Below are 18490 nucleotides of genomic sequence, written 5' to 3'. Positions count from 1 at the left end.
CATAAATAAAGGTTATTGGATTTATCCACATTCATCATTTATGCGCTGTCTGTGGCCATCTTTCCACTTAAGAGGGAAAGTTGAGTGGCTGTTACAGAAACTGCCGAGGGCATTCTTAACATTTCACATGTTCGCCTGGTGAGTACAAGTCAGTGATAGAGATGATGACCCGACAGCAGTTGTTACGCCATGTGAATCTCTGTACCACACATTTTATTATTTTTTTAGGTTACCAATTCATACCCACTGTGTCAAAACAAGAAAAGTGCACTTTGAATGGTGTGCTTTTAAGGCACATTGGAGTGTGGATTATATTATCAGATTACAGTCAACTATGACACTGTAACTGCCTTAAAAAAAAAAAGTACATTTGTTGACATAACCAGACTAAACATTCATCACAATATTCCCAACTCATGGGAGAGAAACAGGAGAATTAGAATTAAAACTTTTAAAATGGCGTATCTTATAACAGCAGAATTTTCTTTACAAAAATAAAGCTGCAACCAAAGTATGTTTACAAGTGACCCACTTGTTAGCTAAGCAAAGCCGTTTACTGATGGTGAGTTATATATCATGTCTGAATGCGGTAGCCCAAAGAAATACATCCAGAGAAAAGACCAACAGCTTTCTGATGAGAACAGTTCCTTGAAGAGTGGGACACGCTGACAGCAGTTATCTATGGCAAACAAGACATGATGTTGAGTGTTTTTCATAATGAGTCAGATGTTATCAGTACTGCCCAGCTGTTCTTCACTTTTGAGAAATCTGTGCTAAGTTTCAAGTAACCAAAGAATTCGTTTCTATTAAGAGTCTGGAATAACGACAGGTAAGAATATTTCACACAAGTAGAGAGATCACTAAGTCGGTACAAACTGAAGTGGAATGGTATAACTGATGGTGGTAAAAGAAGCATGGAGCAAGAAAAAGTTAAGTTGATCAAATCTAAACACTTGTGACAATGTAAGGTGTTTGGTGGGGACCCATTTCACTTGTGTCATACACCTCTTTTTTCTTCTAACAAGAACAGTATTTATTAATAGCTGGTGTCTTAAACCCCTGCAAAGACCATGTAGCAAAAGCATAAACAAACCAAAAGACCATACCTGAAATGTACATATGTATACAGACTGTCCTGTTGATTCTAGCTGTTCCAGGGCTCGCTCATATCCTCTCCTTGCCTAAGTAATATTTTTTAAAGAACTTTAAAACATGTTTGCATGTTACACTAAGATTAGTGTGTAATCAATTTTAAAATGATTTTAAAACATGTTTGCATTTTAAAAATATTCAGCTTTCACACAATAAATGTTTGGTTAGGTCATTTAAGATACTTTTAATACTAGGCTTCAGGGGCTATACATACTGACAGAAAAAGACATGAAATCTAAATTCTGAAAATAATTTTAGTTTCAGCTGAATAAGCTGAAGCTTTCTGTGGTATCAGTTCTTTTAATTCAACATCAGCAGAACTCTATGGCACGTTTTCTTTTTTCTTAAATTGATCAAGCACCTTTGCCTGCCAAACAATAACTATTAAGTTCAGGTCAGGCTTGAACTCCTTACATTGTTAAACCTTCCCTGGAAGATGCAACACAAATCAGTTTTCATGAACCATAAAATAATACTGTCCTTTGTGAGCAATGAAGAGCTGTTTTAGCATAAGAGAGAGCTTAAAGTCACTTATCAAAGGCCCTTTTTGGTTTAACTGGTACTTAGAAATAAGAAAAAAAAAAAAAACATATATATATATATATAGCACATTGCTCTTCTCCCCCCAACTGTAAACTACAGAAATACTGAGGATTGGCTATGACAAGAATATCAAAGGTCTATGTTTTGGCATTGTCACCAGTTTTGTTTTTGCTGTCAACTCTCCTGTGGTGAGAGGGTTGCAAGTGATTTAAATTGTTTTTATTGGCATTGGCCAGACTTTTATTTGAACTTTTTGTTGGTAAAGAACAATTAAAGGGTGTCACAGAATGAGCTCTTAGTAACCTAGACTGCATTATGGACAAGAATCCTCTTTACTTAGATCCCTTTTTTTTTTTTTTTTGGAAGATCCTATTTCAGAGCCTCCTGCTACACTGAAGATCAGGGTAGATACACAGGGAGATACCTGTGTATCATCCACAGGAGTTCCTTTCAAACTTGAGTTCAAACTACTCCAACTCATCCCTTCAGTGCTGTCCACTTGATACAAATCAGGACACTACTGTAAAAGAAGAACATCCATTCTGGCAAAGACAAGAGGAAAGTGCAGGGTTTGGACCATTAACAAAAGTGTAACAGTTGTCTGTGTTCTGTAGCAAAGATTTTTTGGTAGTTAAGTTCTAAATCTAATAGAGGAAAAGACTGTTGGATTTTAAGATTAAGATTTTCGCTAATGTTAGAACATAATGCTTTTAATAAGTGACATGATCAAATTGCTAAAGTTTTAATAAAAATTAGAATGTTAATTGTTACCAAGACAAGGTAAAAAAATTCCAGTGGTATCTCTGTAAGAGGAACACTTAAGGTATGTAACACAATCCGCTTCCACAAGTAAGAGAAAGTGCTTCTAAACTGGCCATGCTATGCTCAGCCGCTTCAGTTGCGTCTGACTCTTTGCAACCCCACCAGGGGGGCAGCCCACCAGGCTCCTCTGTCCACAGGACTCTCCAGGCAAGAATACTGGAGTGGGTTGCCATTTCCTTCTCCAGGGGATCTTCCCCACCCAGGGATCTGTCTCCTGCATTGGTGGGTGGGTTCTTTACCACTCGCGCCACCTGGGCTAAGTAGGTGGAAAAGGAGTGCATGCTGTTAAAATATTTGGGGTTACTTAGAGCAGTTTTCCACAGAAGGATAGATGCGGAATATCTCTATCTCCACTAGAGATACATGTTACTAGTGAAAATCCATTGTTGAAATGTTACCACTTCAACCAAAATGTAAGCAGATCAGAATTTGTGGTCTGTGGAGACAGGTGGGATGGCCGTACTTGAGGATGCCTTCATTTCGGTTTACTGTGTAAGTGGATTTGAGTTTAACTTTTACAAGTTTGTTATTTGTGGGGTTTTTTTTTTTCTTAAATTCAGAATTTTACAAGTAAATATGTGACAGTAATTGTGTACCATGATATATACAGTGTAACTTCAGAGTTGGCCCAGCATGATTATGTGTACTATTTCAAAATAGGGAAAACTTGCTAGGTGATAACATAAATGGAGTAGCAGCTTTCTCACAGGTTTTCTTGAAGCATACATCACATGATTCCTAGCTTAAGTTTTTATGAACGTGTTATAAGACCTTATGATTTTCCTAGTGAAGACCGCTTTTGTCAAACATGCCGTATTTCCAACAGCTATCTCTTGAGTACAGTGTACTCGAATATCATAGTCTCTTTCTAATTGTCCTCAGACTCCTTTAACAACTAATGAGTAATCACCTCATCTTGTTATCTGCCTCTTCTCAAAAGACCTATGTTGTAACCAGGCTGTTGGCATGAATTTTGCCTACAAGTATCTCTGGTAGACAATTAGGAAAAGTGTATCTTTAAAACAATTTAGATTGTCAGTGCAAAGGCAATTTCATATAGACAGCTATCAAAGGTGATCAACCAGACTTTATTATGATATAACAGGAGGGAATTCATAGATAAGCACTTACTTGAATGTCTCATCATTGTATTTAGATGCAGTTTCTCTTTACCTTTGAAAGAACAAACCTTTCACCGCACAATGGCAACTAGTTAATGTCTATGAAGCATTTGTACAATATTTTTAAATGAAAAAATTCTTAAATATTGATGCCTATATGATATAATCTTTAAAAACAGGAAAAATCAAAATAATTTAATGGACTCTCAGGACTTATACTTCAAGTGTCTTCAAATTTGAGCTAAGCAATTAAGTTTTTTAAAGTAAAGTGTTGAAAGTGTTTTTAAGGTACAATTTTATAAATATATACAAAACGTAGGTCTATTTGATGCTCTGTTCACTCAGGTAAAATTTATACTACATATCTAGTGAGATATGTCGTCATCTCCAAAAATTATAATCCCACAGAATTAAAAACAAAACAAAAAACCCTTTAAAAATTAGTCATTGTATGAAACCAAAAAGGGAAACTTTACAACTTAATGAGAAAGACTTTATTTTAAAAAATGTTTTCATATCTGATTCTAATGTGTATTGACTTATGTATTTCAATAATTACATGAAAAAGCTAAAGCGGGGATTAAAAGTACTCTAGCAAGGTAAAGAATTAAAATACCACTTCCCCACCTAGTTTCTAGTTTGACAGGAGGGGATGCCTAACAGAATCCTGTCTATAAAAACAGCTCTAGTACTGTGCTTTGAAAAAAATCTGGCTGCATATAATTCTTGATACATTATATGATGCTCTTGCCCTTAAGACTTCTGGCACTTCAGGTAATGGAAAATGATGACCAAATGCTTTAAGATAAAAGTAAGAATGCATCATATCTTCTGAGTTTTCTTTAAGTAGATTGTCATCAAAATCTTTCACTTTAAAGAAAATCTGAAAAAGACCACCATCCTATTGCTCAAAGAACTGCACTCAAATGATTTATAAAATGGACTGGTTCTTTCATAAAGTCACTGAATATAAAACATCATACTTCTAGCAAGGATGAGTGAATTGCAAGGATATGTTACTCCATTATCTTCTTGTCTTCCAGTCTACTTTGTGCTGAATTTGTCTAATTCAGATTTTGAAAAGTTATTACCACTGTGTCTTTGATTAAATACCAGTTCCTTAGCTGTGTAGTCTTAAAAGGTAATCTGCTTTAAATCCTCAAAATCAGTACCAAAAAATGTATACAGCGTAATCTAATTGCTAACATTTACAAAACTTGCACTTCACCAAATTAAAAAAGAATAAAATAAGACTTAAATAGTGCATACAAGGCACAAAAGCTTCTTAGTATATTTACTGAAGCCGAACATTTTGGCATCAACAAACACACCACTTTAGTTTCTCTTAAACTCAGTTTCCAAACAGCATACCATTTAGTTCATATTGAACTAAATTACCAAAAGTATATGATTTTTGCTTGATGATTTGCATAATTTAATCTTAATAGGTATTTACGTAGTTTAACTGTCATACTTCTGATGAGAGGACAAAGAAATAATAAAGATATCAATGGAGGATTAATCTATTGCCCCATCAGGAATTCTTAACAAAAAATCATTATGTCTGCTATGTTCAATAGAAGAAATAACCTAAAAAGAGACTTAAAAGCCAAACCCCAAAAAGAGTATCATAAACCAATCTTCATAATTGTTATTAGAGTTTCACCTATTTTCAGATAATTAAAAGAGATGAAAAATATATTGCTGATGTAATAGAAATGTATTAAATCTGACAAAGATTTTCTAGCCAGTTGAGCTCAAGCTTCAATTATCGTACTTCTTTTCCAGCAGGCAAAAAAGGCTAGAAATAAAGTCTAGCAAGAAAAAAAAAAGGATGGTCATCTTCAACTTCAGGCCACTTGAAGTTTGTAATGAATTCATAGTTTTTATAGTTCACACAGTCTGAGGCTGGATTCTTATCGGAGAGAGTAAACAAGTCTCATCTGCTACCTCCACACTCTCGTAGGTAACTAACAGGTTTTATGAATAAAGCTTATCATTATAATGCGATGTGACATCTTTTAATTTCAGAATCTTAATAGTCTCAATTTTCTGAATCAGAAAATCAGAGGATCAATGGGCTTCTTATGTGATACATTGTGCTACCCAAATAGCTGGGTGAAAACCGGCCCATGAATTTATTCCAAGTTTTTATGATAGGTATCTTTGTCCTTGATTCATAAACCATAACTACTTTTAATATTTAAGAAGAATTTGTGTTAGTTGAAACAATCTGTATACTGGAGTAAAAATGTGTTATGTTTTAAAAGCAAATGCTGAGAGAACTACTCAATTCACGTTCTGCACACCCAGCCAAAGGGGATGGGAACAGCTGGCTAGAGGTGCCTTCCTGGGGGAAGCCTCTTCTATCCATCGACAGCATTCATTACCTTAGGAGGAAACAGAAAACGTCAAGCTCTTGTGTTAGCTCTAAAAACACAAAAAATTAACCAACTCATTCATTGTTTGTTGCAATAACATCTCTCATTCAAAACTAAATGTTTTCTATACTAGAAGGCTCATTAGATGTGTTCTTGAATATAGATAGACCTTTACATGAATTCTTCTTAACCTATAATATATTCACAAGACCAAAGGACCCTGTTATAATGCAGGGAATGCAGATGCTGACTCAGTAAGTCTAGGGTAAGATCCACAATTCTGCATTTCTGTTAAGCTCCAGGTGCTGTCAATACTTCTGGTTTGGGGCCCCAATCTGAGCTACAGGGCTCTATGTTCTTAGTTTTGAGGCCAGTAGGAGTTCAAGTGAGTTGTTAGAGGATTTAGGAAAATAATTTTGAAATTTCATATGCACAGGAGCACAGCATTTTAAACTTCCTATTGTATAAGAGGAAAGAAAGTTGGCCAGGCTATTTAATCTATACTTTAGCATTATTATGGATTTAGGCACATTTTGACTATTTGGAAACTATGCTGAAACAAAGAAACATTTTACAAAAAGGCCACAGGTTATTTACTAATATAGTTCAAAAAGGAGAAGAGACTACAAAAATAACATTTAGTAATACAGTCAAATATCACATTATCATTCAGTATAAATGTGTATTAAAAGAACTGCAAGTCTGAGGTGTAAAGCAGGAAAAACTTTAAAAAACTATTTGGATAATCAGCTACCTTAGGAAAGTTCTTCTTTTTTTTTAAAGACACATTTTACTGGCACTGGTTATGCCAACACGATGAAAAACATTACATCAAAAAATCATTTGTTTTCTTTTACATCAATACAGCTGATTCATATTGCAGTTGGGTTTTGTGACCATTACTGTTATATATCCAAATGTAATAAAATCAAGTTTCTGTGAAATTTTAAATTTCAATGATGCTATTTTATCACCCAATTACCAATTATTTAGAAACCACTATGTCTCTAGTCCTGCAAAGAGTTGAGAATAATGATGAACAAACCCAACACTGATCTTGTCAAAATACATGGAAATCTACCTGATTTACACATAAAGTGACATTACTATGGTAAAGCTCATAAAATATTTAACCAGATGACCTCACAATCAATGGTAATTATAGCTACTTCAACATACTGTAAAAAAGAATCCCGTGAAACTTTGTCTGCTTTACGGAACTATATTTTGTAAAATACTTTGTTTGTGGTATTAATGATTCATTGTATAATCATAGTTATATTTTAAGAATTATTTCCAGAAATTACACTGTCTCTTTGCTAATTACCCCAACTAAGAATGTTAAAATTTCACTTATCCTACATAGTTACAGGTTTCCCCATTGGCCAGTGGATAAAGAATCCACCTGCAATGCAGCAGACACAGGAGACAAGGGTTTGATCCCTGGGTTGGGAAGATCCCCTGGAGAAGGAAATGGCAACCCACTCCAGTAATCTTGCCTGGGAAATTTCATGGACAGAGGAGCTTGGCGGGCTACAGTCCACGGGATTGCAAACAGTCAGACACAACCGAGCACATGACACTAACCATAGTTACAATCAAACAGATCTACAATACCATCATGCAGAGTCATCCAAAACCAAAAACGCTGGCCAACTGGCACACAGAACTGCCTGGCTATTCATCAAAACCAAAACCGAGCAAAGTGAAAACCAGATATCCATGAAGTACTTTGATACAAATGACTGTTTAAGGTGCTACTCTTGCTAGGTCACAATTCTGTAAGTAGAGAGTTATCTTGATAATTTCAATGTTCAATTCTTCATATTTTTTAAAATTTGACTTATAAATGTATTAATTTTTGCTGTACAGCAAAGTGATTCAGTTATGTGTGTGTGTGTGTATACATATATTCTTTTTCATATTTTCAGTTATGGTTTATTAAGGATAATGAATATAGTTCTCTGTTCTATACAGTAGGATGTTGTTGTTTATCCATCCTATATATAATAGTTTGCATCTGTTAATCCCAAACGCCCAGTCCTTCCCTACCTCATCTTGGCAACCACAAGTTCAGTTCTTCATATTGTTTATTGCTTGCTTGCTTGGTCACTCAGTCATGTATGACTCTTTGCAACCCTTTGGACTGTAGCCTGCCAGGATCCTCTGTCCATGGGATTCTCCAGACAAGAATACTGGAGTAGATTGCCATTTCCTTCTCTAGGAGATCTCCCTGACCCAGGGATTGAACTCACATCTCCTGTGTCTCCTGCATTGCAGGCAGATTCTTTATCCACTGAGCCACTGGGAAAGCCCATTGTTTATTGTAGCAGTACATATAGTTGTTTAGTTTGTTAAGATATTTATGGCTTGGTTCCAAAGAGGACATTTTTGGAGCTTTTTATTAACTGCAGGCTCATAAATAGATTTTGCTTTAAGGAAACTGATTTGGAATTACAGGTGTAAAAAAATTATAGGTTAAAGAAAATGACTTGGAACACCGATTATTTTAAGGGTGACACATGCTCTGGGGTCCTACTATGACTAAAAATAAGGACGGAAGAGATCTGCGCTAACAAGCTATAATTGTCTTATATTTTTAGACCCAGTGAGATCCAGCTAATGGGTGGTCATGAATAAGACCACTGGATGTCCTGAAGGAAAGAAAAAAACAAAAACTGCAAGATCCTATAAAATGACAAGACAATTGTCATTTTATAGTTCAATAAAAATTGTCATTTTAAAGTTCAACATTTTAGGATAAATTCTTGCTATAAAAATGAATTCTGTTCATCAACTTATATTTTATTAAGTTAACCAAATAACTAGCTAATATTGAAGCTAGATCTATATTCAAAGGTCTCTTGCATGACTGATACAATCCCAAGGGTCTGCTAAGACATCGTCTATTTGAGTTACTCAAAAATAAATGTTTATGGAAACTATTTGCCCAAAGAGAGCTAGTAAGCAATTAAAACTATAAAACATAACAATAAAGGAAGAATTTTCCTTACTTTCATGAAGTATGAGTACATTTTGTTAGAAGAGTTAAGTCTCATTCTCCATGGTCAGTGCAGGATTGCTCATACCTTTAAGAGAAAACATAAGTTAGCAATTTTTGTGGGTGCTGCTTTTGAATAAAAAGGCAGAGACTTGTTTATTCATCCATGAATCCCACCAGTGTATTGCCAAAATTATCCTGTACATGTTGAGTGTTTACAAGATGGTTATATAGAAACAAACACACACATACACACAATACAGTCAGCCACAACCAGCACTCCCAAAATAGCACTTTTAAAAAGTGTATACACCTGAGGAAGTAGGAGGTGTGAATAAAATGATGTAAAATATGCTGAACCTCACACTTCTCACATTACCTGGAATCACTGTTTTCTAATTCTTCATTCTTGTCAAACTAATCTTTGAGCCTTTTCTCATCTCACCATTATCATATTTCTCTTCTTTCTTTTACACCATCCTTTAAACAATTTCTAAATTCATCTATCAAAGTAACGAAAAATTAATCTACCATGTCCCCAGATTAACAGCACATAAAAAACAGAAAATCACCTGTACGCTAATGTAGAACTATAAGGTGAAATATGAATCTGTTCTGAAAGGGAGTTCTCTCTCTTTCTACCCTCCAAGTATACATCACTTCTTTGCCTCTAAGGAAACTGAGGGATTCAAAGGGCAAATAGGAGACATCAATTTTGTTTGGATAAATACCTAATCCCTCCCATATACTGAAAAATGGAATGGCATGTTTGAAGATGGAGAGACAGACCAAATTATGAATATTCAAGTGATGGGGCTCTTCAGAGGGAATGTACATTCCTTAAGAACAAGGCTAATTTTAATTTATGTGTATTTTTTCATACCATTCAATATGTCAGTATGTGGCATGTCTACTTAAATTTTAAAACTTCACTTCTTTCTTTTAAACTCTTTAGTTCCCAAATTAAACATCATTTTTTTCTTTTTTTATTTGTATTTGATTAAATATCATATTTTTAAGGCCTGGTGATATCAGATGTTTTCAACATTCCTGCAGGATAATGTTCAAATGCGTTGTTTCAGTTTTATAGAGAAAGAGAATTCTTTGTCCAAGGCTAACACAATATTGTAGAGCACTTGTCCTCCAAAAATTGTATTTTGTTTTATACATCTCATTGTACAACTATAATCTTTGATAATTAAAAAAAAATAGACCTTAGTGCCTTAATTGTGGATGCATGGCTTTACACTTGGAAAACCCCAAATACATACACACCCCTGCATGTATCACCACATGTCTTGTTTGATACTTAACAACCCTGAGAATTAAGTAGTATTTTAAAGATGAAGATGCTAACTCTAAAGGAGGCTAAGTAACTTAACAAATGCCCCACACTGATTAGATGCCCAAACTGGGATTTGCTATCAGCTCTGTCTGCCTTCAAAGACTTGCTTGTTCTTTGCCAATAAACCATATTGACCCAAGTAGTCAAAAGATTAAAATCAACAATAACCAGAGAACTGTGAGTGGGATATGAAGAAATAACAGGTAGCTAAAAGTTATGGCAATTCTATAATGGCTTACACAATATACATCGGATATATATATATATATATATATACTGCTGCTGCTAAGTTGCTTCAGTCGTGTCTGACTCTGTGCAACCCCATAGATGGCAGCCCACCAGGCTCCCCTGTCCATGGGATTCTCCAGGCAAAAACACTGGAGTGGGTTGCCATTTCCCTCTCCAATGCACGACAGTGAAAAGTGAAAGTGAAGTCGCTCAGTCGTGTCCGACTCTTAGCGACCCCATGGACTGCAGCCCACCTGGCTCCTCTGCCCATGGGACCCTCCAGGCAAGAGTACTGGAGTGGGGTGCCACCGCCTTCTCCATATCGGATATATATATCCAATATATATTCAATGTATCCAATATTTTGAAACTGGATAGAAACTTTCAAGTAAAAACCACATTAATTTGAGATCCCTTTTAACAGATACTTTTCAACCTTTTGCCTGCACTTACTGTACTCTTCCCCATTTTAAAATAAATTATATTTTGAGTTTATCATTTTATTTAATACATGGTAATAAAGATTTGGTTCTCTACACCAGAAAAAAAGTAAGGTGAATCTATCTTTCACAAAATGGTTTTCTACAGCTTCCAGACATTAATCAAAGCATTTCACAAACGGTTCTTTGAAAATAATTCTATATTTACAATGGTCGTCTGACTCCAAAATAAGACATATTCTACAGGTAATAAGAATTAAAAATGTTCACTACTTTCACCTTTTAAAACTAAAATATTTCAAAACAGCCACATAGCATACCCTTACCAGCTTTGCCTTTCCCTAGGCTTGTGCTGTTCTCCGTCCAAGATTGAGAATCAGTAAGAAGGTGGCTCTGGGACTCTCTCAATGGCTTTGCAGGAAACTGATGGTTTTCGGGACTGAAGAATAATTATCATTATGATCATCAGGTTAACTCTTGATCGTATTTCTTAAAGGAAATGAGTATTTCTTAAAGGAAGGAACTCAAACCACTCGTGGTGCAAGGCGATTGTAGGAGTTACCAAGAGGACTTCGGGGAAGCAGGACCAAGGCATTAAGTTATACTGACTCTCAATGAAGCAAGTGTTCTTGCCTCAGCTCTCTCCTTTCCTCTGATTACAATATGATGACAATCCTTGACTTTGGCAAATCTCCATTATTAATACACAGAAAAAGCCTCGGCCTCCAACTTTAGCAGGTAAAGGAATGTAATTAGAACTTACCAGGATTTTATTATTGATTTTAAGTTATATTTGATGCCAAATTATACTAGTTTCTCACTGATGACAGTGATATAAAGTTTGGTTTAAAATAAACATTTCATTTAGATTTTAAAACATTATTGGCACAGAAACTATTAGTATATTTTTTACAACACATCAAAATAGTAATTATAATAATATTAAAAAGAAAAAAAAAGCTACTTAAAATTTTTCCAAGAGTAATTTCACATATTTTAGTTGACTATAACTATTATATTTTTTAAAGGATATGCCTTTTCTCCTTAATAATTACCTCATCTCTAAAATTTGAGATCATTTCAGTTTTGTGCTGCTCTAATAAATCCCTTATTAAAATTCTGGAGGAAAACTTTAAAAAAGAAAATTGTGTCTCCTATTTATATGAAAAATGTCTTTTACACTAATTCTTATTCGTTCTCAGGAAAGGGACCATCGACCAGGTATAGAAAAGAAGCTAAGTCCTAGTTTAGGGACTCCTTGGAGAGTCATTACTGCAACAGGACTCGTAACAGCAAGGATGTATTCATCGAACAATACTCATTGAAGTACCTAGTATATCAATGAGTAAAGTCTTTGATCTAATGGAGGAAGGAGAAGAATAAATATATAATAAATCAGGTGAGATTAAGAGCTCTGCCAACAGTAAAAGGCAATATAAAGGGAACAGAGGGGCAGGCTGCTATGATACAAAGGGTTTTAAAGACGACCTCTCCTGTAAAGAGCAGAAAGTGAACTGAAGGCACAGACCATTCAGATATCTGGAGGAGGAACTTCTAGGAAGACGAACTGACAAGTGCAAAGCCACTAAATAAGCAACATGCTTGGTACATTTGAGGAACAGCAAGATCTGTGTGTCTGAGGACTGTGAGCAACGGGAAAGAGGTAAGGCATTACACTGAGAGATGTCAAGGGCCAGATTAGTCAGGACAAGGGAAGGACATTCACTAGCTGGAGTGGGGTGCCATTGCCTTCTCTGATTCTGAGCAGAAGAGTGACACAATCTGATTGACACTTTAAAAGGCTCACTCTCTCTTTTTAATGGAGAATAGGGTGGCGGAGGGCAAACATGGAGCCAGAGTCCACGTGAGAAGTGACGGATGGACCAGGACAGCAGGCCTGGAGGTGGCGAGAAAGTATCCAGGTTATGCGTGTATTTGGAGGGGACATCTGACAGGATCTGCAACGTACAGGGTGTACAGGGTCCCCAGAGAGAGGAATCTAGGCGACTCCCAAGTTTCTGCACTGAGCATCTGGGAGAATGGAAGTCACTACTCATGAATATGAGAGGACAGAAGAGAATCAGGTTTCGGTGGGGTGAGGGGTAGGTGGCTTGGAATCAAGAGTTCTGCTTTGCACCTGTTCAGCTGGCAATGACTTTTATGTGGGCACATTATGTAGACAATGACATATACAACTCCCGAGTACACAAGGGGAGACACGAACTAGGCACAGAAAATGTATATGGGCCAATCAGGGGAAATTACAGAATTCTGTAGAAGAAACTTCAGCTGTCAAAAGCCAGTCTCAACATTTAAAGGAAAGAGAGGGCAGAGAGGTTACCTGACCTTGTCAAGACCAACCCGATGGGTAATAGTGCCAGAATTAGGATTTCTCTCCAGGCTCACTTAGTAGGAGGCGGACTATATCTAAACCCCAACTAGTCTTAACCAAAACCACTTAACATAGTATAAAAAAAAAATAGCCTTCAGCTCTGTGAAATTTTCAAGCCCAAACTCAGGGTCAAGTAGGACTATGGTGCCTTTGAAAGTCCCATGTGACACACACATTAACTGGCAGGCACATAACTCACTCTAGGGATGGGGTTGGTAAATAGGTTTAATCTCGTGACAATTTCAGGTGATTTTGTAGTGGCTGCCGGGATCACTGCCTTAGAAAGGATTCTGGGGTCACATCAGGTTCCACGGGAGAAAGTGTTGTAAGCAGTAAGAAACTGCTTGGGAGGAGGGTGCCGTGAACATGGCATCCAATACTGAGGAAACGCTATGATATGATAGGTTATGTTTCTGTTAGTGGCTTTCATTTAAAAATTAGAGGTATTGTCATATTAAAAAAAATCTGTCTTAAACATTTAAAAAAGTAAGTGGTTCTACTTAAAACTTCATATAGAACATTTTTTAAAGAGCATTTTGAAATGTTTAGATCGTTTTGTCTTTTGCCAGTCAGAATCCAATTTCAGGCCTTCCTCAAATGCTTGAGAGATTGGAACCAAAAGAGATGCAAAACAGTGGTCAAAAGTCTAGAAAATAAATTTCCTAGATTCCTTCCTTTCTCTTTCCACAGAAATGGCTCAGATCAAGCTTAGAGGTCTTTAAAGAGGACCAAGAATACGGCACCCACTGCTAATGGGGCTGTCAATCCGATGTCTGGGATTCCATTCATCTCCAAGGGCCTGGTCCAGGCAGGGAAGGTCTTTTGACTGCCAAGAGGAAAGGCCCAGTGGGTCAGAGGCAAAGCAACCCTGTCAGCTCACATGATCACAAGTGGGACTAATTTGGACTTACACTGTACTTTTTTTTTTTAAGCACCACATTAAAAAAAAATCATAATATATTTCAGTCAACTTACAGAGAATTAACACCTGTTTACTGACTACCCAGATGAATCACAGAATTTTATAATTATGACTGAAGTTCCCTATGGACTCCAACCTCAGTCACACTTTCCCCCCACCCTCGTTCCAACCTGGAAACCAGTGTAGTAAATGATCCTAAGTTCATTTTTTTCCTTAAGCAAAGGACACCACAGGATAAACTATATTATTTGAAAGTAAAATAGAAAAAAAAAAGGGCTTACTTTTTAGATGATGAATTCAATCCTGCAGGAGTAGATGGTTGCTCAGGATCCTGGCTAACAAGGCAAGTTGGAAAGGAGCAGCCATCACCTAGACTATAATTAAAATAAAAAGTTACAATTGTGCAGTAAAAGCAAGATGATCTCTGTGAGCAGAACACAGTTACATTACGGACAAAACGTATCTCAGACGCTGGCTTCAGTACAGTATGTTTTTGGAGATGTGAGTCAACTGATTTCCACTTTCATATAATAGTGGATCATAAAATAATACTTTAAAAAATAAGAGTTCTTATGCAGAAGGACAGAGTTCTTCTGTTGGATTACTTTCAGTAGTCTAAACCCTGAAAATTTTCACAACAAAGTACCTTGAAAAAATGGGTAGCAACCAGTACCTCTTCTCATCACCAAAAACCTGGAGCATATTTTTACCGAAACCCAAGCTGAATCCATTCTTATCTGTTCCGTGTCGAAATACTGGGCTTCTAAATGCCTCTAGAAAAGATGGCAGAGCAACCACATAAGGAAAGAGCATATCAACTAGCAAGCGCTATAGTTAGAAAGGAGTGGATTAAATGAAGAAACTCTGAAAACCCATGGCTAGCCTCCTGCGACTCTTTATATGTCTGTCAACAGCCCCACAGATGAAGACTGTCTTTTCTTTTAAAACAAACTTAAAATATGATTAGATCTATTGTAGTTTTTAAGTAACCCTTTTATTTCTGAAGCAGCACATGTGTATTGTAAAAAATGAGAAAACACAAACAAGCAAATAATTTAAAACTTTACATCTTCTAGATGGCTGAATGGACAGAGAGATAAGATAGATATAAATATATATTTTTTAAATCAAAATGAGACTAAAGATACATTCTATAACCTTCTTTCAACTAATAAATTCCATTTTCCAATTTCACTAGAATTTTATGTCATCCAATCATAAATTTTCTTCTAGCTAATCAAAAAGGTACTTTAAAACTCTCTGTCTAAATCAGGATGCAATGCAGGGTCACACATCAAGGCTGGTTATGCTCACGAGGTTGAGAGAGGCTGCGTGACTTTGCTCAATATCACACAAAAAGTAAATGACACGATTGGAATTTGAACAAGGTCATCAAAGTTCTGTCCTTTATGCTACATTTTCGTCTTAAATAATGCTGAGATGCAAAACCTAAAATGTTAGTTTTGGGATTTTCTATGTGAATAAACATAGAAGTATAATGATTTCTGTCCATTATTTGAGAAAGGAAAAATCTAACTAGCAGAGTCAAGGTACTATGAAAAATGTGGTGATTTGCAAGATTCTTAATATTTATTACCCTAGTTTATAGCTTTTTATAAAACTTTTTAATAATTATAGGACCATATTGTCCAGATGAAATCCTTTCAGTGTTCCAAGTAAAATCTACAAGTTTCTAAAATTGAAAGCTTAGTAGAAACACTTACATTTGAAAAATAATTTAATTGCTCTACAATTTGAATTGCTCTATAATTTGAAATATGAAACTTCATTTAGAAAGTACTTTATTATACCAATATTTTCACTCTGCTAGTACTTTAGGTGATTAGATTTCACCTCAATATTGAAAAATAAACATTCACAATTATATACAATTAATTTTCATTATTTTAATAACAGAATCTCATAACTTGAGTATCCTTTGTGATCAAAAGAAATTATAAGTCCTGGTTGCATTCTGAAACCCCTATTCTTAGTCTAGAAGACTCCATTTAGCTTAGTCCCTGCTTACTTCTCAAACTTCATAGTACATTTTTTTGTTCTTTAGCTTTCTACGAATAGTTTCTCAAACATATGTAGCTCTTTTTTTAAAAAAAAAATGAGATGAAATACAGAGAACATAAAATTGGTCACTTTAAGGTGAATATTTCAGTGGCATTTAGTAATTCATATTTTTTTGCAACCAATACCTATACCAAATTCCAAAATATTTTAATCACCTCAAAAGAAACCCTATACTAATTAAAGTAGTCATTCTTTACTCCATCTTCTTCCCACCCTTTGGAAATCATCAAAATGCTTCTTTCTCCATGGATATTTCCTATAAATGGAATTATACGACATGTAACCTTTCTATTTGACTTCTTTTATTTAGGACGTTTCTGACGTTCATACAGGTTGTAGCACTGCTTTGCTGTATCCGATCTCTGCAGGGCTTTTGAACATACTGTTTTTTCTGCCTGAGATGTTCTAGCTCTTTCCATGACTTCTTAACTACTTTCTGTTTTCATGAACTCTTCCCTGACCACTCCTTCTAGATAGGTTCCCTATTAACCATCCCCAGCCCTTGATTCATAACTCAACATCCTGTTTGTTTCTTTCAAAACACTTTGTAATTAGGTTTATATTTGGTTATCGATTTTCTGTGGTGCTCACCACTGTATATACACAATGCTTTGCACACTATGGACAGTTTAAAAATACATGGAATGAGTGAATCTGTATTTGTCCCACCAGACAATGTGGGAATTAAGAGTGGTTTTTAGAACTTTAGGACAGGTTAGCATTTAACCATATGGCAACCTCTGATGAATATTTAGTTTTGCATTGAAAGTTCTGTTAACTACAATAATCATATACTCACCCAATGTAGATTTATTTTTGCTGACTAGCCAACAATGATAGCCAAACAGAGAAGACAAGCTGACAGAAAACATAGCTGCAGCAAAGAATAAAAACATAATATGGAACTTGGCTTGAGTATCAGGTAGGCCATTCTATAAAGAGAGGGAGAAAATAAAATGTTTTGTCAAAGGAATGAGTATTCTTCTAATTTGATAAGTCTTTTTTTGTTGTTTAAAATTTTTCTTAAATTTAGATATGGAGAAAGATATACAGCTTTATATTAAAACTGCAAGGGAAAAATACATCTTTAAACTCAAATCAATGCTTACTATAACATGAATATACATATATCTATGGAAAAGATATTAAAATTTTGGATATTTTGTATAATCGAATTCATGGAAAAATTATAATAGTATGTGTGTAAACTATACAAGTAGGAAGCAAGATAAAAGGAGCTATAAAATTTTTATAATTTATAAAATTTGTTTTTAATTTACTTTCTGAAAATGTTTTGCTAACATACTCTAGATTTACAAATGTTTAAACATTATTTTATTATAATGCCAGAAAATGGATAAGTGGCATGATTTAGCTAGTCTTCTCACTGACATTTTACATCATTGCAAACAACAAAATCAACTACAAACACATACAACACACTCACAGTAATGCTTCAAGCTACCTTAGATAATGTCAGCACAGAAAAGTTCAACACCAGTGCATCACACCTGTCTAAAATAAACCTTAACAATACCCATGGGATGAAAAAGACCATCAAAGCACAACCAGACTGACTCTCCTAGTCTACGCATCTAAGAAGACCTGGAGTCCCTCTAGAATGTGGGCTTAGGGACATGCAGTGAAGCACCAGAGATGCTAGGATGTGTCTCCTTCTGATATTCGGTTTCAATATCCTGTCAGATTGAGCCAGGTCACAAGACCTCACTGATACCTTTTGACAGCAGTGTTCTCACTGTGAAAGCCAGTCAATCCTTTACAAATGTATTTGTGGTTTGGAAATAAAACCATCCACGAGAATGAGGAACTATAAGGCTGTGTGCTCTCAGACATTCACGAGAGATCATTCTTCCAGATGGACACCACAAGTACCCTTGAACACTAGGACATGCTCGTTTACCTGTGAATTTCTAGCGCTTAGCAATGTAACTGACACATAGTAGGCATCGATAAATCTTTAGCATTGAATGTGATTCAAATCTCACATCAGTGATCTAATAATTCATAGAGTCTTTCCATAATACAGGATAATTTAATGAA

At 35.5% G+C, this 18490-nt stretch overlaps 1 protein-coding gene across 1 annotated transcript in view; it reads right to left on the bottom strand.

Moving 5' to 3' along the window:
- Positions 1-3584: 3584 nt before the first annotated feature.
- ZDHHC2 (zinc finger DHHC-type palmitoyltransferase 2) overlaps positions 3585-18490 on the bottom strand; it is a 70688-nt gene continuing 55782 nt past the window's right edge. The window contains exons 8-13 of the mRNA XM_025279301.2: positions 17229-17361; positions 14994-15120; positions 14629-14721; positions 11360-11472; positions 9034-9108; positions 3585-6028 (exon numbers count right to left, since the gene is read on the bottom strand). Of these exons, the coding sequence (XP_025135086.2) occupies positions 9068-9108; positions 11360-11472; positions 14629-14721; positions 14994-15120; positions 17229-17361 (507 nt within the window). The 3' untranslated portion in view covers positions 3585-6028; positions 9034-9067. The remainder of the gene's footprint in view (positions 6029-9033; positions 9109-11359; positions 11473-14628; positions 14722-14993; positions 15121-17228; positions 17362-18490) is intronic.

Source organism: Bubalus bubalis, chromosome 1, assembly GCF_019923935.1.
Source record: "Bubalus bubalis isolate 160015118507 breed Murrah chromosome 1, NDDB_SH_1, whole genome shotgun sequence".
Classification (NCBI taxonomy): domain Eukaryota; kingdom Metazoa; phylum Chordata; class Mammalia; order Artiodactyla; family Bovidae; genus Bubalus; species Bubalus bubalis.
The sequence above is the reverse complement of the archived record's forward strand: the minus strand, read 5'-3'. Positions and strand labels throughout refer to the sequence as shown.